Here is a 22344-nt window from a genome sequence, read left to right as displayed (position 1 = left end):
GAAGTGCAAGCAGCCCCATCACCTACCAACATTGGAAAGTCCCCCTTTCTGTTGAATTTTCTCAATGGCATTCCTTAGATCCTTGGAGTTGGCATAAGTTTTTAAGTTAAATTCTGTGGAAGGGTCATCCCTAAAAGGAGAAATTAGAGCAAATGTCAGTGTTTTGCTTCACATACAACACAAAAGCCACAGGGCTGATCTGTGCTACCTGGATCCTGATTGCAAGCTGGAGTGAGGCCTTTAGCACATATCAGCTTAGAGATGTATTGTATTTGTTGGGAAATGTCCTGACGAAGGCAGGAATGATGCATGTGACTCCATGTTCTCAGCAGGCTGATTTATTACTTTATGATACTATATTATATTAAATAATACTGTACTGTACTAAAGAATACAGAAAGGATACTTACAGAATGTTTAAAAGATAACAATGAAATCTCGTGACTCTTTCCAGAGTCTCGACACTGCTTGGCACTGATTGGCCAAAGAGTCAAAACAGCTCACACCAGAATCCAATGAAACAATGAACAATGAAACATCACCTGTGCGTAAACAATCTCCAAACACATTCCACATGAGCACAACACAGGAGAAGCAAATGAGATAAGAATTGTTTTCCTTTTCTCTGAGGCTTCTCAGCTTCCCTGGAGAAAAATCCTGGGCGAAGGTATTTTTTTTAGAGAATGGGAATGCTACAGAGCTACAGCTGCCAGAGTGTGCAGTCATGTCCTGTGGCAATGGGAATGTCTGGGAAGCTCTTACCCATACTGAACAATGCCCATCAGAGGACCTGCACTGCCGATGCCAAGGGCTTGAGCCACGTTACCAAGGAACCGCTTCTGGAGCTGAAAGCGGCGTTTGCCAATGCTCCAGCTCCCATCCATTAAGAAGGACAAATCAACCTTGCAATCTGAGGAGAGATAAAGAAACACCGAAAGTATTTTTAGTGCTTTCTGATTGCTGTGCTTCTTGCAAGCAGCAAAGGCCTAAAAACTCTGCATCCAGTGACTTGTCCTGCTGTGTAAACTCTATAAAAACGCCTTTGACAAGGACAAGTCACATTTGGCAGCTGAAGTCCTACTGGTTGGTAAACAGTTCTTGGCATGACTTTGTCCCATACAACATCTAAGCTTGACTGTGTGACAAAAGGGCAAGAATCTTTTTACAGGAGTCAGTCTGCGAGCACTGCATTTTGGGGGTCAGGGAGGTGAGCCCCTCTGGAGGAAGCTGACTTGTATATCCTGTGCCTTCAGAGCCATGTCTTGGGCTCAGCACACTTTATTTGCAGCGCAGAGGTGATGAGAGTTTGTAAAACCAGCCTTGGTTTTTGGATTTTGTGGCCACCTGCACAGCACAAACTATGGGCATTTCCTTGGTGACACTCTTGTGGACTTAATTGATGTAATAGACATAACAGGAACAGTTACTGTGTTAATGTGTCTCAGAAGGGAGGGAAGTTCCTGAAATGTGTGATGCCTGGGATGTGCCTCAGGGGAAGGACACTATGAGATCTCTTCAAAGCGATTGCAATCCAGGATTACTGACAACAATCCTGTAAGCCCTGCACTTCTGAATAAGAATTGTTCATCAGTTTCCTTCTGGGCTGGAGCTAACATCAAGGATGGTGATTTTGTTTGGGATGTTCAGACTGAGTGGGGGCTGTCCTTTGGTTGTAGCCTTGTACCCGTGTGTGCAGCAGCAGCAGTGTGCTGTGTGTGTTTCCTCTCTGGGCTGAAAGCAATGTTCTATAAAAGGTATGCCTGTACCCAAACAAACTCTTCCCTTTAATTACACAGATGAACCTCATCTTTGTGCTGCAAATGCTGTCTTCATCTCTGCCAACCTGCTTTCACGTTTCTCTAAGTTAGTGGTGAAACATTCACCACTTTGGTCTGCAACCGGAGCGGGATCAAAATTTGACTTAACTAGAGTGCTAATTAACATTTTCCCCCTCCAGCATCTGGGTCATCCCCATCTCTTGATTTCCCTCTGATGATGCCTCCTACCAATCAGACTGTTCAAACTACTGTGTTTTAATCATTAGGTAGCCCGAAGGCTACAAAGCACCAATTGTTCTTAGTGGCTTATGCAACTGCCTCCCATCTCATTACCTTCAATTTTTTCTCCCATAGCTGTCTCTTTTTTCTAATTCTAATAATGCTGAATTACAGGAGCGTGACTGAGAACCGAGTCCGCTCGCAGCACATGAGGCAAGGTCGGGAACCCACAACAAATACCTCAATTAACAGCCAAGTTTTCCTGAATTTCTTGTCCTTCAAAGGGAACTAGTTCATGAGATCTGTATGTGGGAAGTGGGCAGTTTGTTAGCCAGCAGGGTCTGGGGAGGCAAGGATTTACATACACTTACAGACAGACTTGGTTTCTGGGGAGGATTCCGATTCAGTGCTGGGACACGAGAGGGACACTGCAAGAGCACAGGCTAGGGTGCTTCATAGGGAGGTGAGCATGTTCTGATTTGCAGGGAGGAAAGATCTGAAACAGGACTTTTATGGTCCTAGAGATATCAGTGGGATGAAAATTTTGTTTCTGGTGTGACTTATTTCAGTTTAAATGCTGGAAACAAAGCTGTCCTTGCTGGTGCCTCCACTGCACCAAGCTCTGCTTTTCTGCAGGGCAATGGTGTCTATAGGGAAGATCCTTCCCTTTTTCTTCTTTCCCTTATTTCTATATCAGTTTCAGGTGTATTTGACATCTTTGATAGGGAAAATAATTTTTCAAATATTAAGAGGAATGCCTGGGAATACATAGACATTTGGTTCAGTAGTTACTGAAAAGAGTCCAGACAGTGTTCAGCTGCCCAAAGATGGGCAAGAGAGGACCCAGGCACTGTTGGAAGGGTGAACCTTCTCTTTGGGGTGGCTTCTAATGAAGAGGTGGCAGGCAACTCCATCTCTCCATTAAGAACTTGCTTTCTCTTTCTTGTGCTACTTTGGGCCTCAACTAAAGATGGAATAATGAGTAAATCTACCTTTTTAATGCACTGTAGAAGATTTCAGAGTAGGGGAACCTGCATTTTCTTCTTTGAACTTGTGTGGTCTTTGATGATCCCTCTGCATCCTCTCCCTTCTGGCTGTGGCAGGCACTGGGGACCTTTCTCAGGTGATTTCTTTCCCTCCCACCCACTGCTGTGGGAAGGTGCCTTCACACAGCATAGCCATGGGAGCCTGCTCTGCAGCACTCTGGATTGCTGTCCTCTGGCACCAAAGTACCTGAGTGAAGAAGCTCTGCTGGGAGCCTGGAGCTGATACTGCCTAGGAAGTGGTGGTAGGGAGCAGCCACCATCTCGAGCCCAGGTAAGCTAAATTTTGGCTGTTATTTCCTTCCCTGTAGAAGCAAAAGCCAGTTCTGTGTATGAGGGGTCAGCAGAGAGTGCTCACTTTTTCTCTGCAAGGGAAAAATGTGCCCCTGGATTTTCTTAGACTTTCTTGAAAACTTACCTTTTGCTATTTAATTTGAATGCATTCTAGCAATATGTAATCAATAATGTTGCTTAATTATAAAGTTAATTCTGAAGTACATACTCTGATTCCCCTGGGAGATGGATTCCAGTGGCTTTGGATTCAATTCTTCCTTTGAACTGAAGCCTAAACAGAGAAAAGAAAGGCTCTATCAGTATGTGCTTGGTAGGTGCCCTTGCTCTTTAAGGAAGTGGGGAACAGGGTCACTGCAGAGACCCCCTGGCCTGAGGATTGATGTGGGGGGGAAATGGGGATGGGGAGGACATCCTTGGAGCTTACCTTTTTTCATCTACATCACTGTTGGGGTAAAACAAGAGCAGAGACATTTCTAGAAATGCCACCAAAATCTCTCCTAGCACCTGCTTTGAGGTGTTCCCCTTTGGGAGTCAGTTTCCTAACTGCAAGGGCTTGGGAGCATCATGCACAAGTGGTGGGCTCCTCAGGAGCTGAGCGTGGCTGGTGGCCACGGTGTGGGATGGTGACTCCCAGCAATCTCCTGAAAACCAGCCCTGCCACCCCACTGGCCCACTGTGCCTTACAATGAGCTGCACAATGTCTGAAGAGGATAAGCCACAGATTTATCATGTTGTTTTCTGTCTGGAGAGGAGAGCAGAGGCAGCAGCTGACTCCAGCTCATTACAGCAAGCCACAGTTCCTCAGGTGCCCCCACAAGTCTGGGTTATTTTGCAAAGCACAAAAGAAACAGGTACAGAGCTATGGTTAAGTCAAGGGAAAGTCTCGTGGGTCACTAGTGGATTCTAGTGAAGTATTTGGGTGGTAGCAGCCTTGAAAAGATGAGTTGATGTCCTTGTGAAAGATACTGACTCAGGACACCATCAGGCTGGAGTCAGAAGGTCTAAAAATGCTGAACTTCGCTCATGACTTGAATGTCTGTCAAGACTCTCCTACAGTCCAACATCTCCCTTCCAAGCAAGGGCAAAGAACTGTGTCTTTTCAGTAAAGCATGACAAGATTAAGGGGATTTAGCTGGGATAATCCTCAAAAGAGACAGCAATGATCAGACAAGCTACAACTGAACACTCACCAAGAAAGCTGTTAGTCTAAAGAACAGCAGAACAGCTTATTGTTTTTGTAAACTGCATGTTAGATTTTTAAAGAAAACTAGGAGGAAGACTGCCTTAAATCTTCATCACCAAGTAAGTTGAGGAAAGATTACTGACTTCAGAGACACAGTGAAAAGGTAATTTTAGAAAGTGTGAGCTCTATAAAGAAAAGTATGAGAAATTACTAGGTACCACAGAGTTTGTCTCTCCACAGCAGCCAGCCATGAGCAAGACAAGCATGAGAGCATCAGTGTTTGTAAAGGGACATCAGGCAAGGTCACCATGAAAATATGATAGAAGATGTGACAGCCAAAGCTGGTTGCTGAAGGTATTAAGGACCAAGCCATAATAAGGCAGAGTACTGTGAAGAAAATGGAGGGAAGTACCAGCTCCATCCCCCTCTGTAACCACTCCCATTTCTATTCCAGTTAAGTCTAAAATTTTACCTCTCATAATTGTCAAATACAACATTTTTGAGTCCTTCTAGCTGCATGCTGAAAGCTGCACATAGTTTTGGGTGAGGGGCCATGTTTGTATTAAGGCTGAGTGTGCAGGACCTGGTGAAACGCTGACCTGATTGGTACCCGATCCCTGCAGGGAGGCTTCAGCACACGGCAGCATCCGCACCAGACAGGGGGGCTTTGGCTTCTCAGTTTGAAATTCAGCTGCCAGCGCAGAAAGTTTCTGCTGCAGGGACCAAAGAGCAGCTGCGAACAGCAGCACCAAAGCAGTGATTTCACTCTGCTTTGGTTGCCCCCAGGCATCTGCTGTTGCCTGTTGCTAGAGCCAGGATGTGGAGCTGGCTGGAGCACTGGGCTTGGCCTTGTATGGGAACCCACGGGGCTGCCTGTGAGTGAAGCAGGCAAAGAGCACAGAGAGTTGCCCTACTTTGTTTACAGCAAGAGCTGGTGATTGCTTTGTGTGCTTTGTTTGAGAATTTCCCTGCTATGTCTGGCCAGGGTAGGAGAGCCCCAGGGCTGGTGCTGCTTTTTGTCACCGTGTCTGTGGTGCCTGCAGTGCCTGGAGCTTCCCTGTGCTCCTGCCCAGACTTTGGACAGGATACTTTCTGGACTGGGAACAGGAGCTCTCCACCCACCCTGGCAGTGGCTCTTGTGACAGAAAAGCCTCTCCCACAGTTAGTGGAGCTGGCCCTCTTGTGCCAGAGCAGGCTGCATGCATTCAAAAGCAGGCTGGCAAGCCAAGCTCCGACCGGCCTCATCTCTTATGGCTGGAGCTGTTGTCCAGCACTCTGCTGGCTCCTGCCTCTTGTCTTGCACACTGGGGATGAGCTGCCAGGCAGGGAACAGGGAAGAGTGCACCTGGTGTTGTGTATTTGCCTATGCAAACCCATTTGGATGGAGGAAACACCAGCAGGCAGAGGTAGAGTGGTGGTGCTAGGGCAGCACTGCCTGAGGCTGGCCACGTGTTCCTGACTGAGGAAAAATAGTGTGGAACAGGGGTGACACCAAACAGTTCCATCCAGTGATATCTGCTGCAGGAAACATTTCTGACCTCTCTCAGGCATGAAGGTCTTGCTGACACAAACCAAACCTGCCTTTGAAGGAAGGCAAGTCTTATGCAAGTCTATGGTTAGTTTATCTGATGTGGAAGTTAAAGGCAACATGACTTGGTCATGCACAGCCTCTCTTTGTCAACCACATGGATGAAAATGGTTGTGGGGTTTTTTTTAAACCTGAAATAGTCATCAGCCTGCCTTCCTGACTGTGTATATTCCAGTGCAGGCTTTAATTACACAGACACATAATAGTTCCTCAGCAACAGACCAAAGCCACGCTTCATCCTGCAGCCTGCACACTGCATATCTTACATGTGCCAGCTTGGTATCCCATATGTGCATTTCTCCCCCCACCTTGCCTTATTTGCAGAACAGAAAGTAGGTGGATTTAACACTGTAGTGAAATTAGAAATTAACATGTGCCATCCATTTTAGCAACTAAATTGTATATGAAAGATAATTCATAGATAGCTATTTGCCTCATGCATTTATCTACATCCCATAAAACCCATATTCTTTTCCCAGGCGTACAGCTGACATTAGCTTTGTCAGCATGGAAAACTCATGTGTAGGCAGTGCTGCTTTTTTCATTTTTATTTGCCAGTGCAATTATCAGGTCTTGAAGGTTGTGGGTCAGCTGGCTGGTTTGTGCATAGTGGAACAATTGGGTCACCCACCAAATACTCTTCCCCAGCTAATTGGGGAGGTGGTCAGTCTCTATGGGCCTCCCTGTTCTGCCAGTCCAATTTATTGTTGGTACTAACATGGGAATTTCAGCTTGCTGCATGGGCAGTCTACACCATGCTAATTAAAGTTCCCTTCACTGATTGTCACAGCTGTCCATACTGATTAAACTTCCCATTCATATAAGTAAGACAGCAGTGATTACATCCACGCCAGAAACCACTCCTTTGAAGTGACAATCTGAATCCATCAGACTTTATCACACTAGTCTGTGCTGGCACTTCAGTTGCTGAGAAACTATTAATACAACATCCCTTCCCCCATGCCCAACCTTTCATTGCATTTAATGCAATCTGTCATTTTCTGCCTCAAAATATCCCTCTGCACCCTGGCCCTCGTGTTGTAGTTTTTCCTGAATAAGCACACTAGAGGCTTTGAAGTAAGAAGAATATTCAAGGGAATGGCCTTTACAAGGGCCACCAGCACAGCCCTCTCCAGCATCAAAACCTGTGGTGGGAAAGATCCCTTGTACTGAATGGTGAGGCCCCTGGGAAAAGGGAGAGTACCACGTCATTAATTGGTCTGTACCTTGTGCAGTCTGCTTTAATGTTCCCAAGGAAAGGGAGCTGCTAAATCTGCAGTTGGAAGCTGCTCCTGATTAACGGTTGCACAAGTCTTGGTCTTGTTGCTACTAGAGCCTGTTACAAATTTAGGGTTTTTTTCCCTTACCAGTGCTCATAAAATATTCTTATCTCCATATTGTCATTTTTGAAGGATAAAATGTCAGAAAATTTCAACTATGTTCATTATTCTTTGCGTTTGACACAAACCCTCCTTTTCTTATCTGAATGTCTCCCCTAAGTACATTGACATCAGGATAATCTGTCATGTTCTGCACTGATTGCAGCTCTAAGCTGTGATCTCAGCTGTGGCATTCCCAAAATACCTTCTCATTTACAAATGGATTCCAGTAGCTGGAATCCCTTTCCTGTAGTGCAGCTGCCATCTCTTTCCAGAGCTCCTCTCTTCTGCTCCTGCTTTAAGCAGGAACTCAAGAGTGACGAAAGAACAGAATAATCTGCTAAGATGTAAACAACATACCTTATTTACAATTTTAAATGCTGTAATTACTTCTTAAAACGAGATTGTTATCACCAGTGTTGTGAGCCTGATGAATAAATAGATTTAGCTTTACCCATGTGTGATGGAAACCACTTTTCCCAGACTAGTTACTAGATGCTTAAATATTTACCTGTGTCAAAAAGGCTCAGTCCAGGTTTCCATGAGTCTATTTCCATTGCTTTCACACATGAAAGAGAAGAAAAAGAACTTTTACTGATAGTAGTGCAAATTATGGAGATCACACAGCTCTGAGTCAATGTAGAGAGGTCAATTTAGACAATAACCTAAATACTTACATTAACAACTTAGGAGCTGAGGAAATCAGTAACCTGGGAGCTTTTATGTGCACATTTCAAGCCATAATTAGGAGCCTTGTATCACTGCCCTCAGAGCACTAACCTTTTTTAAGATTTTAAATACACCTCACTAGTCTTGTTCCTCTAAATTGCATTGATACTGAGGCACAGACTGCAGTATATTTTTTTTAAGTTGTTTTTCACAGATTTTCACTGAAAATCTGCGAGGACCTCTCACCTACAGATTTCTCTATCCCTTCAGCCCACCAAAATACAAAGAAATCGTCTAAAAATTGCTTTCCACTTATTAGGCATAGATAACTTCATCAAAATTGCTGCCCTTATAAATAAACCCAAAAATGTCTTTGTTTTTGGAACCTACTGACAGATGTTCCCAAAAGTGATGTTTTGCTCTGGGTTGCAGCCAGATGAATGCCCTTGCATCTCACTAGGACAGAAACAGTTCCTGGGAATCCCAGGAAGGAAAGATTTAACTCTGTTGGAGACCCAATAAGCTGCACAGAGCTGGTGTGCTCTTGACCAGAGCCAGTGGGTGAAGTACAATACAGGCTTCAACAAAGGTGTGCATGGGCTGGCCAGTGTCCTCCAGCCTAGGGAGACTGAGCTTGTCCTTAGATTGCCTTTCCCATGAGGAGCAGTCATCTTCTCTTTGGGAGGGAGACTTGTCGGATGAGTCTCATGGCTGAATAAGGTGTGTGGTCTCCCTTAGGGTAGGAATTACACTCCTAGGGTAATTTCCCTCCTTATGCTGACCACTACTTAAACACCCCATGAAGGATCTAAAAACTGAGGACAACAATGGGCTAAGTCAATCATGAAGCACACAGAAGTTTTTTTGTGATTGTGCTTAGGAAGAGAAATCAGATAAAGGAAGGGCAGGCCTGGGTAATGGGAAAAGAAACAAGAGGAAAACCAGGAGGGATATTCCTATATTCTGGCAGTGTTGTTTGCCAGTTTTATACATCCTTGAGCAAACAGCACCAACAGGAGCTAGAGGTGATGGACAGAGCACAGGACCCTACCCACAGAGAAGGGCTGATGTTCATTTGTTATCAAAGTGGCCAACAGGTCTCCTGAATGCTGTCACTGAGAAGAACAAATGTCAATGAAACCAGTTCGTGAGTAATCCCCAAAGGTGTGCTTCCCCCTGCCAGGCTGGAGGAGCACCCAGTGACTGTGAGAAAGGAAGATTCATATGAGGCTGCTTTTCATCCTGACTAGCTGAAAAGAAAAAACAGACAGAGAGCAAATTATGACGAAGACCCTGCACTTCTCGAGTCTTCTGTACAAATCTGGTGCTCTGTGAGTTGCAGTGGCAAACTTGTTTAAAGCAGTAGGAGCTGTATGGCAGATGGGACCAGCTGAGGAGCTGCACAATGATTTGCCCTCTTTTCTCTTCTTCAATGTAGGGATGTGAGGTGAAGGATCAGAACAATGGAATGTGCTCATCTCACATGTCACAGGTTTGTTTCTGCTGCCACCTCATTGTCAGGGAGCAAACTCAGAAACCAGGCTTCTTTAACATCTGAAAAGCAGATGCTTTTCAGATAGACAGGCAGATGCAGAAAAAGATTGATTTCTATCAGTAGGAGCAATGGTGAGGTTTTTCTAGATTTACAATTAACAACTTCTTCAGCTCAGATGTCCACAGGTACTCTAGTCTGTACAAATCCCTGTGGGTAGGAGCTGTCTGATGTTTCTTCAACCAGTCTTCTCAGTTCACCCATTTAGAACTTTCTGTGGCAGTTTACTATCCTCATGAAGATAAGTACCAACAACACAAGATAAGTACCAAGAATTTGGAGGATGGTTGTGAATATGCAAAATATAGACCTGTTTATCCAGGATAAATCTCTATTTCTTGCATATTTGCATATTGTCCTGGACATATAATGAAGAAAGCTGTCCATGGAATGTATATCTGAAAGTCAAATGATTATTTTTATAACTAGGGCTTTTTTTTTTTTCTCACTTGAAGATGCCCATTAAAAAAGAGTTGATTTTTAAGATACTCCAAGACTGGTCTCTTTAAAAAAAAGACAGACACCACCAAAATTATTCAGTATAATTGCCTTGAAAAACATTCTTGAAAATTCAAGACTAAGTGAGTATGGGATTTCAAGGGAGTTAATGTGCATTGCACAAGTAACTGCTGTGTTGGGGAAGGCATTTTCCTAGCACACTTTTCTGGCAGCCTGAGCTGATGAGAGGAAGTCCCTCAACATCATGGCCAAGCTCTCAGAACTGATCTCTGCTGTTTGCACACTCTTGGTGGGATCAAGAACAACCTGCCTTTCCAAGAAAGCAAGGACTTGTTCAGGAATTTTCCTTTGATTGTTAGAAAAGTTTGCTGCTAGAAAGCAACACATCTGAGGTGCCACATTCTGGACTGGAAAAAGGATCAGGACTTACTGGGAATACAGCAAATATGTTTGTATTTTTTTCCTTCTTGTTCTGTGTTGAAGAAAGCAGAATAATTTATGATAGAAAATTTGTACCTTATAATCACTTTAGGGTGACCTTAAGGTGCCTTAAGCAATTAGGTGGGGTGAAATACTGACTTTGATTTAAGTAAGGCTCGGCAGTATTCTCCTGTTTTTCTGGCAAAGATTTGGCTAGCCTTAGAATTAGACAGCACATCATTTAGTATGGACAAAAATGTATGAAAAAGACAAACACAGATGGAAAACAGAAAGAAGAGAAGGAGATTGAAATGAGGAGGAGTAGAAAAGTGAGGGAGGGGAGTACATCGCATGACAAGTGCATTTTAAATATGCTGCAACTAGACCAACTACAAATTGTAATTTTGACCAGGAGACTGCTGGGTGAGATTACTTGTCTGGAATTATCTGGAAAGATAATAACATATCCTGCATAATAACATCCTCTAACCTCAATGTGAATGACCACTTGGCTCTTCCCTGCCACAATACTCCTCCTGTGATTCCCAGTTCTCACCAAAGCCCTCAGGGCTGCCTTCATCTGCTGCAGTCTCTCCCTCCCAGTGGGTTTGGCTGCCCATGCCAGAGGTCAGCACTGGTACAGGGCAGCCCTTGCCTTGGCCAGGGCTGTGTGTGAGAAAAGGCTGTGGGAAGCACCCGTGGGACAGCACAGAGGTGCACACCCTCTCCTTTGCTCCTTGTACCTGTGCCAATTTTAGTGCCATGCTATCTCAACCCAGACCTTGCCTCCCTTACCTGGTGCCCTGCCTCAGCTGGTCAGACCTGGTCAGACCTGCCCCATTGCTTGCCTGGCAGCCTGGGCTGTCAGATCATCCTGGGAACCACCCCTGGACCTGCTCTGCTGCTCCTGTGGGGCTTTGTGACCCTGCAGCCTTTTGCTGCAACCCAGCTCCTGTCCTGCACCCCACCCTGGATGCTCCCAGACAAAATGTGTCTCTGAGCAACTCTGCTGTCCTTCATGGGAGATTTAGTGTTTGGTGTGTACTGGGAGCTCTGGAGCCTCTGGGAGTTGTTGGGAAGTGCCTGCTCACTGGGCTGCTTGCTGGGGAAGGGTCCATTGCACTTCCAGGAAGAGAGAACAGTACAGGCGATGTTTCAACTCTCAGTATTAAAAGTAGCCTCTACTTTCACTGTCTGCCTGGAGGTTTCTGGGAACCACAGGAACAGAAGATCTAGCTCTCCCAAAGACCTGAAGGGCTGCACAGAGCTGGTTGTTTGTTTCCTATTTTGACTAACAAATAAGAAAAATTGCAAACACTTTGTAGATATTGATTCCCATGGCCTGAAACACCAGTCACCTGTGACTGAGCTTTGCTCTGCCTTTCCCTTTCAGCAAGCTGCTAGTTGGTGTTCAGTGCATGAGTCTTGTCCTGGTCCCCCTCCAGGATGCAGGAAAACAGTGTGCAGTACAAGTGCTAATTTGTGGTTGCTAAAACTGCTAAACAGAGTGGAAAATCTGCTGCTAGCAGTCTTGCTCACCCAGGTGGACTGGAGAGCTGGCAGCGCTCTGGAAGGTGGCAACAGGTTCTTGGTGCTGAGCACCTGCATGATGGGACAAAGAGGCAAGAGGTTAAATGGATGCCAGTGGGAGAGGAGAGGAGAGAGGAGCATCATCACAGGGGATGCAGTGGCCCCACATTGTCTTTCTGCACATTTTCAAACCACACAGAAAAGGAAGATGGAAACTATGAATTAATGTAAAAGGGCTGAAAGAGGCTGGCAAGAGAGTTTAAGTGTTAGTAGGTGCTGCACAGTGCAGCTGTTAGCTGGTCCTCTGGAACAGCTGGCAGTGGGCCCTGGGATGCTGATGGTGCTCAGGGCCTGTGAGCTGGGTCAGGCCTTAGTCCTGCACACTTACACATTCACAACGTTCTCCTCTCATTTTGCAACAGCAAATGTTATAAAAGCCCTCTATAAATGATTTTAGACTACTTTTTTGAGAACAACTCCATGTTTAATCAATCTTGTTTGCTTTTTTCCTTTAAAGTTACACTATTGTCACTCAATGACCACTGTGATATCTCCTCTCACTGCAGCCTGCTATGAACATGGTTAGGAGGGAAAACAGTGTGTTACTGCATGACTTGGAATATGTAAGTGGTAAAAATATCTGTGGGGAAGAAATAGAGGAGGGTTGTAATGCCTTTACCTGTATTGTGTAGTAAAATATTCCTGGTATTTGCAGAGGTGGAAGTGCCCCTGAATGCTTTGAAAATATTATATTGGTTAGCACATGGAACTTAAACACAAGGTTTTTTAGTATTTGAGCAGTACAAATCTACTGGTTGTTGTTAAATTTAAACATACCTGTATTCTGTCCTCTTCCTTGTGCGGCCTGAACCTGTCCTAAGTAGACATCAGAGTGGGAAAGTGTGATTTATTACACCATGTTTAGTTCAGTTTACCTAGCTTTTTCACTGACTCTCACTTTATAGCTCTCAGAATTAATGGTTCATATATACAGTTGTCATTAATAGAGTTTCTTAGATATATTTTGAGCCTGCTTAAAAAGGACTGTCTTGCTCTGTCTGTCATACAGATCTGTCTGTTCCCTTTAGTTATGGATATTACTTCTACAAGTCTCTGGTCTGCATTTAAAAGATCTGCAGTTACCTCTGTGATTTGCCCTCCTTTGTAATTTTCTTTCCCCCACTCCCACTGGTGATCTGTGTTTATCTCTATCTCAGTACCATCCAATTGTCCTGGTTGTGTGAGGAAGGTTTTAACCCCAAAACACCCCCCCTAGACCAGATAGTACCCATTCTGCAGAGATTAAGTGGATATGAGCAAGCAGGCAGACCGTAAGTAATGAGACAATGGGAAAATAATGTGGGAGAATGCATGTGTCTGACATGTCTTCTCCACAAAAGGTTTTTTTAAAGGTGATTGGGTTATTAAATTCCCATTGTTCAAAAATACTAAAGGCTGAAATCATTTGCAGATGAAAACCATGTCCTTAATCATGCCTTTCATTTCATTAATTTTTCTTAAGAAGCCTGTTAACAAACTTATCCTTTAACAAGCCCTTATTCATTAGTTTTCCCAGAAAGATTATTTTGAAAGCCTGGTGAAATCAATGGGAATGTTCTACTGGACTCTGTGAACACTGGCAGGGGCCTGGGAGGTTATTCTATCAATAAGACCATTTTGAATGGTTGTCTCAGAAAACAGGAATTGCTGCTCCTTGGGAGCTTGACATTGCAAAATAAGGAGACAGTAAGTAGCTTGTGTTTGACCCAAACTCGAACCTTCCAGGCCACTAGAAACCATTTGATGGGATTTCTAGGAGCTGTCCTGAGAGACCTTGTAAACTCCAGATGCCGAAGAGATCCTGTTATGGAAGTAATGGGCTCATCTGCCAAAACTGGCAAGGCTTTTAAACTCCAACCTTATAAGGCTCCAGATGGGCCACACCTACACCAGACTGACTATTCAGATTTCAGAGGGGAAAATCTGTGTGTGCAGCAGTCAGTGTTGTATGGGACAGTGCAGAGCAGGCTTCGCACACAGGAGATCAGTAGATGCCAAAGGGGTGGTAGAAAATTAACTCTGGGTCTCAGAGCTTCCCTTGTCTCATGTTTGCCATGACTGAGCCCCAGTGTGTATCTAACACTCTTTACAAGGTCAGAGGAAACAGAGTACAAGAGGGTAAAGGAGAGATTACCTCAGTATCCAAGTATTTTATACCACTTTTAAATTTTAATTTGATGTTAGCAATGTGGATTTCTCTCTATGCACCTTTTGGCTGTGCTGAGCCACAGAGCTGCTCCCTCCTGCTGTAGCTCCCAAAGGCACATTCCCCCATCCCTGCAGTGAGCTGCTTCCTGCCATGCTTCTGTTGGCTGGGGCAAGCATGCTGGTGGAAAGGTTGGAATTGCACTTCCAGGTTGCAAGGCTTGTTCCTCCTTCAAATCTGCGATGCCAGTGAGGCTGTGGCATGGGAATATGTATTCATTAGAACAGAGCTCGCTGCAAGCTGGAGGCTGAGCAGGACTAGGAGAAGTCTGTAACAAACTGGGGATGGACAGTCCCAGGCAAACTCCAAGAACCATGTGAAAAATCAAAGTAGTGGAGCAGAGAAACCTTGGTTGGCAAGTTCTGTGGTGAGCAGGGAGGCATGGAGGCAGGAAATGATGAGAACAGCGGTTTAGAGTGAACCTTGTGAACAATGAGAACTGATTTGACAAGAAAAAGAGCTACTCTGTGCACAAAACATGCCTGGCCATCTGCACCTTGGTCAGCACCCTTGATGGGTTAAGTAGTCAGGGATAACCTGGGGAGAAAGGCAGCATCCAAAAATAAACACCAGCTGTTCTCCCTGGTGCCAGGAAGAAATGTTTGTCCAGTGCTTCCTGAAGGCATGAGCCCTACTGGTGTTCCTGCTGGAGAAGAGCTTCCAATGCCCTCTCCAGCACTTACACTCCCGCTGTGTCACGTCCTTTCAATACTTTTCTGTTTACTGCCCAATTGAGTCACAGCTGGGGATGAAATCTGTGTAGTGCACCATGGTAGGCAGTGCCCAGCTTGGAGTCCCTGTTTAGAAAATAGATGCAGCCATTGACCCCACCTGGACACAGGGGGCAGGAAAGCACCTCACCAGACAATGCCCAGGAATTGCTGCCTGATGCTTGGCTGCAAGCTCAGTGCTTTGACATGGCACCAAGGATCGTGACATGATTTATGATTGCAGTGTTCACAGAAGCACTGGATTTAGACCCAAGCCTCATCTAGGGTCCAAACTGCTGTGCAAGAGAGGATTGCTTGAAGAGCTGGGATGGGAGAGAAAAGTGAACCTGTGGCCCTTGGGAGTGTGCTGGGTTAGCTGCTGTTGGACAGAGGCAGCAGCCCTGGCAGGGCAGGCAGGAACCAGCTGTCATATGGCACACTAGTCACATCAGTGGTTTTTCATTTAGCAGTTTTGGCATATCAAGTCTTTGAAGCAGGGGTCTGGCAATGGAGCAGAGTCTCCATTATTTTTTATGTTACTCTGTCTTTGACAGGCAGAAGATAAAGGGGAAAGAACAGCAAGAACTAGGGCAGCAGTTTTGCCCCTGCTCCCATGCTCTAATCTAAATCTCATGCTCTAAAAATCCTGCTTTTCTTTTGCTTCCGTGAACTAGTGGCTGGAAATGGAAAGAGTGTGTTCATTCTGACTGTGCTCTGTTTCATAGCTGTTGGCTTTTGAGGTGTCTTCTGCAGGCAAACTACCAATGCACAGTGAGAGGTAGAATTGTGAGTCTCTGTGAGCCAGGATGGATGGGAAAACATCTGATTCTGTTCAGTCAAGCCAAACTCTGGTTAATAACAATCAGAAACTCTGGCCTGAGTAATAGAAGTGGGTCCTAAAGGCTCCTCAGACAGAGAGAACTGCTTTATGTGTGGTCATGACATCAAAACTGTATTTGTACTTTCTATATTTTTTAATTTATCCAGCTCTTGTCTTTTGGAATCAAGAAGGGGTCAGGAGAATTCAGGAATATCAGGTACTGACATGCTGGACGTAATCCTAGAAATGAAGTCTGTGAAATCAGAAGTGGGTCTCTACCACTCCAGCTCACAATAACCCATTCCTAGCTGTGATCACTTTAATATTTTGGGAATTAATTGTGCTTAGAACTTTGGTAAAGAAAATTGTGGAGAAAGATGGATCCAAATTACAATTAAGTGACCACTGAAAACATTGGAAAATTAGTGAAGATTTTGTTTTGGGGTCATTGGTTGGTTTTTTGGTTTTGTTTTGTTTGGAGTTTGTTTTCAATTTTTTTACTAAATTACTTGTCTTATTAAAGCGAATACAACCTTCGCACTGATTTCAGTGTTGCCAAGACTTTACTCTCAACACACATATCTTCCTGACTGGGGAACCACAAACAGGGTATCCTAACTGCTAGTAAAGACAATAAAGGCCTCCCCTGTGCTCAGCCTGTGGGAATAGGAAATAGAAAAGAAAGCAACAAGCAGAACCAAGTTAGCAGGCACATCAGGTACTGAATGATGCAGATTTCCACAGAATTTAAACACTTTTGAATCTTGTGGTCACTTATGTAAATCCTGCCATGCACATACCTACCTGCACATTTGACTTGATAAGATTAACCTCTCCAGCCCCTGCCTTTATTCTGCACTCACAACTTAATTTTACTTAATTGTGCTTCCCCTCAAGACCTGAATTACCCAAAAGATACTTGCCCTGCCATGTTCTTGGCTGTGGATTACTTGGCACTGGGCATGACTGCAGTAATGTGAGAGGAAAGCTGAGTTGAAAGCACTCAGAAATAGCTTTGGAGCATGAAAGCTAATGATAGCCCAGCTCCCTTTTCACTCAAAAGCAATCATATCCCCATGCTCAGAACCTTTCAAACAGTTGAAAATGTTCTCCTTTTCTTGACTGCACAGCTGAGCAATTGCACAGTGTACGGAAAAACACCTCTCTATACTTGCATTGCAGGCTGTGGGCTGGACTGGGAGCAGGCTCCTGGGCTGAGATGCAGAGCTCTGAGCAGCTGCCATTCTGCTGTCAATAACAAGTGGCAAGCCAGGAATAACATCACATGTATGCCAGGCTCAGAACCACAGCCCGGGATTTTTGAGAGAAGAGTGCTTTAACGTGTGTCAGCATTTCAGAGCTTTCAGCCCTAAGCCTAGATGGCTCTGCAGCCCTCTGCATTGTGTATTTTACGGCTAAACCAAGCCTCCCTTTGAAAGAGTATGACAGGAAAACATGATTCAAACAGCAAAATCTTTGTCTCAAGTTTTGCAAGGCCCAGCTTTTGTCACAGCTGAAATGGGCAGAAACTCACTAGAAACGCTTCCTCAGAACTGTGGGTGATCAGCATCTTTGACATTCAGGACAAGTGTCTGTTTTTTCAGTTTAAATCCAGGCTTGGATTCAGTCATTGAGTTTGCTGAGGCTTGAAAGTTTATTGAATCACTGCTGCCCTAAAACCCACTGTGCTGCATGCCTTGTGGCATACTTACTCACTTCACCATACTTACTTGCTGCTGCAGCTACCACAGATGCATATGCTGGGTGGACACTGCTAGAACCTAAAAATAAGAGATTTTAATTTTCAGCTATTGAAGCAAATCCCCACAATGCTAATGAATAACAATAAATGAAGAAGGAAAGATTAAGGAAAATCAGGTGTACAAAAAAAAAAGGATGAGAATTCCTTCACAGTTTTTTAATCTTAAAAATTCAAAAGCTGTTACAAAAAATACATTACAGCTTTAATCTATTGAAAGTTATCACAAAATTAATTCTAAAAAGAGTCTTCACCTATCTGTTGATCTCTCAGTCTAGATGATTTATTGACTTCTATACCTGAAAATCATCACAACATTTGGGAATGGAGAGCTTACTCTCACACGAATTGGTCTGCTGTACTTAAATATTTTTTTCCACTCCTAGTATTTCTCCATTGAATTACTGAACTCACGATCCTCTAAATCATGGTATATCCAGCTGTATATCTTATTCCTTAAATTTTAGAGAGCTGTCAGTCAGGAGGAAAGCAATGCAAACATCCATGCTACTGACCCATATCTCTGCCCCTGTGCAGTCCAGGTCTGGCCTTGGCTGGAGCTGCTGTGGTTCTGGGTGCTGCAGGGGCTGTGGTTGGCTGTGGCACTGTGGTGGAAGGCTCTGTCGTCGTGGTGGTCGCTGTGGGGGTGGTGGTGGCCATTTCTGTGCCTGGCGTCGGCACCGGAGTTGTCTGGCGCTCTTTGCGGGCTGTGTCCCCTGCAGGAGCATTGACATGTCACTGTGGCTGGATGTGGGACAGGTATGGAAGCAACAGCAGCAGCACTCAATGTTTAAGGCAGCCCAGAAGCTGGCATTCTCTTCAGGATGCCTACAAGCACCCTCATCTGTGGAGCCATTAGTGCCTTCATTGTGGGTGAGTAGTGCAGGTGCCTGTGTGATGCTCTGCTCTCAGAGGGTGCTCACAGCAGCCTGTTGCAGCATTAATGCTCCCCCTACCCTTTTCTGCTTTGGCCAGGAACACTCATCAAACTGACAGATGTCTCAGACCTATGAAATGGCTCAACCAGCCAGTTGCAGCTTCTGTTTTGGCATCGTGCTTCCTCAGTGTAATTAAGCACTTAGAAGGTCCATATACATGGAAATCAGCTGGCATCTGGTAGTAAAGATGGCCCATCTGAGTCATAGACCAGAAAAAAATTGCAGCACTGAAATGTTCTTGACAGAAAGACAACTTTTAGATAAAGATGATTTGAGGGAGAGGGTCAGAGCCAGAACAGGGAGCATCAGGGCTTTGGCTGAGGATAGTGGGGGAGATCACCCACCACCTGGAAGATGCCAATCTCATCTAAGATTGACTCATCTCACAGTTGCTACTACTTTTAAAATGTATCATCTGTTGTGAGAACAGTGACAACTCTAGTGGCAAAATATACATCCTAAATATCCTTATAAAAATAGTCAACAAACTTAGATTCTTCCAAGTCATTTTCTCAAAAAAGGTTCTTCACTATTTTCTTTTCCAGCTAGCTACAAAAAACTGCCCTAAAATATATTCCATGTTAACCTTGGTCTTGTTCCTTTCCTTGCTGCCGATAACCCTGGGGATGGCCTGGCCAGGTGTTTACATGGAAAGGGAATGGTGCACACTCCATTCACTGCTGCACAACACAAGCTTGTGCTCTACTGCTATTTCTGGATGTTCTCCTCTTGGAAGGCATCGTCGTGAAACTGTCTGGTGGATTAATTATCACCTAATGCTAGGCAGTGAAAAACTCAGATCTCAGACAGTTTTAATGGAATAATGCTGAAAGAGGTCTCAGAAGAAAAACAAAACAACTCAGCTGAAAAAATCAGCATGAATGGCTCTTTTTGGGCTGAACAGTGCACTGCTCCATGAAACTGTGCTAAAAGAAAGAAAACAGAGGGCACAGTGAGCCTTCCCCTGTGATCCTGCGCTACTGGAGTCGGGAGCAGGCACACTGGCCAGCTTTATCCCCCAGCCTGTGAGGAGCAAGGAAGCTGGAAGCTAACAGTATTATCAGAAACGCTGAGGAAGCCGCATAGTAAGAGCAAAGAGAAGCTGTTGCCTTGGTGCACGTTGGCTGAGTTTCTCGTGGATCCTTTAACACAAGAGGAAGCTGTTCCAGTGCTCCTGCAGGCAGGGTGCCCATCTCTTTCACTGTATCTTCAAAGGGTTTGCAGGGAACGTGCCCTGCATAGGAGATTGCCAAGGGCCATAATGCAAGATTTTCAAGTTCATAAAACCTGAACTCATTCAAAGCACAGGCAGAAGTTAAACTCTGTGAGTACCCTCTTTGAATTAGCAGAAGCCCTTCAAGCTCCATTTCAGTTCAGTTTGGTGGGAAAGGGGCTGTGAAGAGGAGGTTGGGATGGGGGATGTAAAGCTGTCTGTGTAACCAGTGTCAAAATGCTCCCTACCAGCACCTGCAGGCAGATTGGGTGGGTTGGGTACTGTAAAGAGCATCAAGATCCCCAGCCCTTACCTTGATCTGATGCCTTTTCTGATGTGTTAGAGACGTCTGCACTCTTCGTACCTTTTAGGTCTTGCTCTGGTTTTTTGGGCTCTGAAGCAAAATTGAGCACATTAGAAAAGGCAGCTGTGTAAAGAAAATAATTTCAAGTCTCCCATTTAGAGATTATCAGTCCCCAAAGGAAGGCATCCTATCACATGCCATTAGGAAGTTTGGCAGTCCAGTTGGAGCTTCATCACCTACTGGGAAAAAGCGACGACTAAGGAGTAGTCACCGCCTATCTTTCATGCCAAACTTTGGCATTTTTACAGCCCAAAAGCTCCTGTCAGTATCCACAGAATTTCTGAAGTGAGCAAGAAGTATGGGGGTTTGCCACCACTAAGCCAATACTCATAAGATTTAATGCATCATATTTTTTTCCTCTGAGCAGTAGCATGTTCTCGGAACCAGGGTCATGATGTGTGCATGTTGTTTGGGAAATACTTGCTAATGTGCAATCTTTCAGTCACTAATTCATGTTCAGAATGTATTTCTTTCTTGCCTGACATTTTGAGATCATTATGGGGCCAAATCCTGAATGTCATGGACTGGCTTAGAAGGAAAAGGAAGATTTGTTTTTGTTCTTTTTTTTTAATTTCTAAGACCCAGAGACACCAAAATACTTGGAATACTCATTATAGTTTATTTACTGCTACCTCACAAAATAATCTGCTTCTGATTTTTTATCTGACTCAGTACTGGAGGATTTTCTTCTTCCCTTTTTTTTTTTTTTTTTGTTGTTGTTTTGTTTTGTTATTCTCTAGCTCTTTTGGCAGCATCAAACTGTTAGAGAATTTACTGCCATGTTAATGTTTTCCTAAAATTTTGTACTGTTTTTTCTAAACATCTTTTAATAGTTTTGAGCAGCTGTGAAGAGTTACAATTTTGGGAAGGCTTTTCTTGCCATGCCCAGAATTTGAGAAGCACTGTAACCACCAGGAGCATTGAAAGAAATGTCAGGGACTATGAATCTCTGGCATCTCTGGGATGAGGACTAAAATTGCATCTCTGACAGCTGATCAGGTATAAAGCAGAAGTTTTTGTTAATCTGACAGCAGTGAGTGTAATACTCAAAGGACTGCTTTTGCCTCCTGCAGATAATGGATTTAAGTATCAAAGTGAACAGTGTGGTCTCTGTAATTCAATTAAAAGTAGCTTTTTTAAATATTAAAAAGTAAGTAGGAAATTCTCTCACAAAATGGCCCTGGCTGCATATTACAGAGACTTTTATCTTAAAGACAAGCTGTTTCTAACAGACAACAGCTGAGATGGCTGAGCTGAGGTGGCAGATCTAAGGAGGGCTGATAGGGCCAAGGAGGGCCTGAGGAATATAGATTGTGAACAATGGATCTCTTTGCTACCTGTGGGACAAGGATGAGCAAAATCAGGCAGTGACATTGGGTTTGATATAACAGTTGCTTGCTCCTCTGATAATCCTGGCCTTTCTCTGCATGAATGCACTGTCTGTGTTGTTAGAATTCTGGCATTTCATTCACACTATTTGATTCAGGAACAAAGTGAAGACTTGAGTCTTTGCTTTGCTGCAGGAACAAACTCCTGGTATTTTGTTTGTGTGACAGAACCCTGACTGATGATGCTCCCCAATTCTACACTAATTCTTATATTATGTGACTTTTGGCACTGGTGGAAGAGACCTTTGCTTACAGCCTGCTAAGTTCAGTCCTGGCTGTGATTGTCTCTGGTCTGCTCTGAAATGTTTGGGCTGATATTTCAAGTGTGGCTACAGTTGGGAACGATGAGCTGTGATTTAAGGAACATTGCTCAGAAAAAGTCAAGATTCCTAAGGTATTGTCCTCCCTTCTAGCAGAGCATAATGCTTGGGTCAAGTAATTTCTGCATATGTGGTCAAGAAATATACAAATCTGTACCTATTTGATTGTAAAGGCAAAGGTATTACAAATTAAAGGCATGGAACTGAGCTGCACATATTTGGTCTGAACAACTACAGCTTTGAGATTTAAATTTGCTTTTGTTTAAGTGAAAATATAAAGATGAAGGGACATGAAGCTGGTGAAGGGGCTGGAGCACAAGTCTTATGAGGAGCAGCTGAGGGAACTCAGTTGTTCCAGCCTGGGAAAAAACCCTCAAGGCTCAGAGGGGACTTAATGGCTCTCTACAAGTACCTGAAAGGAGGTTGCAGTGAGGTGGGAGTCAGTCAAGAGG

The 22344-nt window shown here is 44.3% G+C and overlaps 1 protein-coding gene across 8 annotated transcripts in view; it reads right to left on the bottom strand.

Moving 5' to 3' along the window:
* The window catches only part of VIT (vitrin), a 53498-nt gene that overhangs the window by 6722 nt on the left and 24432 nt on the right, over positions 1-22344 (bottom strand). Inside the window, exons 7-16 of one of the 8 annotated variants that reach the window (XM_058020697.1) lie at positions 20134-20214; positions 18185-18385; positions 17641-17691; positions 12952-12990; positions 12794-12850; positions 12124-12186; positions 7996-8043; positions 3543-3605; positions 763-910; positions 27-130 (exon numbers count right to left, since the gene is read on the bottom strand). In XM_058020697.1, the coding sequence (XP_057876680.1) occupies positions 27-130; positions 763-910; positions 3543-3605; positions 7996-8043; positions 12124-12186; positions 12794-12850; positions 12952-12990; positions 17641-17691; positions 18185-18385; positions 20134-20214 (855 nt within the window). Of the gene's footprint in view, positions 1-26; positions 131-762; positions 911-3542; positions 3606-7995; positions 8044-12123; positions 12187-12793; positions 12851-12951; positions 12991-17631; positions 17692-18184; positions 18386-20133; positions 20215-22344 lie in introns of all 8 variants that reach the window. The other 7 variants (XM_058020700.1, XM_058020699.1, XM_058020705.1 and 4 more) reach the window with 7 other exon arrangements.

This window comes from Melospiza georgiana, chromosome 3, assembly GCF_028018845.1.
Source record: "Melospiza georgiana isolate bMelGeo1 chromosome 3, bMelGeo1.pri, whole genome shotgun sequence".
Lineage (NCBI taxonomy): Eukaryota > Metazoa > Chordata > Aves > Passeriformes > Passerellidae > Melospiza > Melospiza georgiana.
This window is presented reverse-complemented; position numbering and strand designations above follow the sequence as displayed.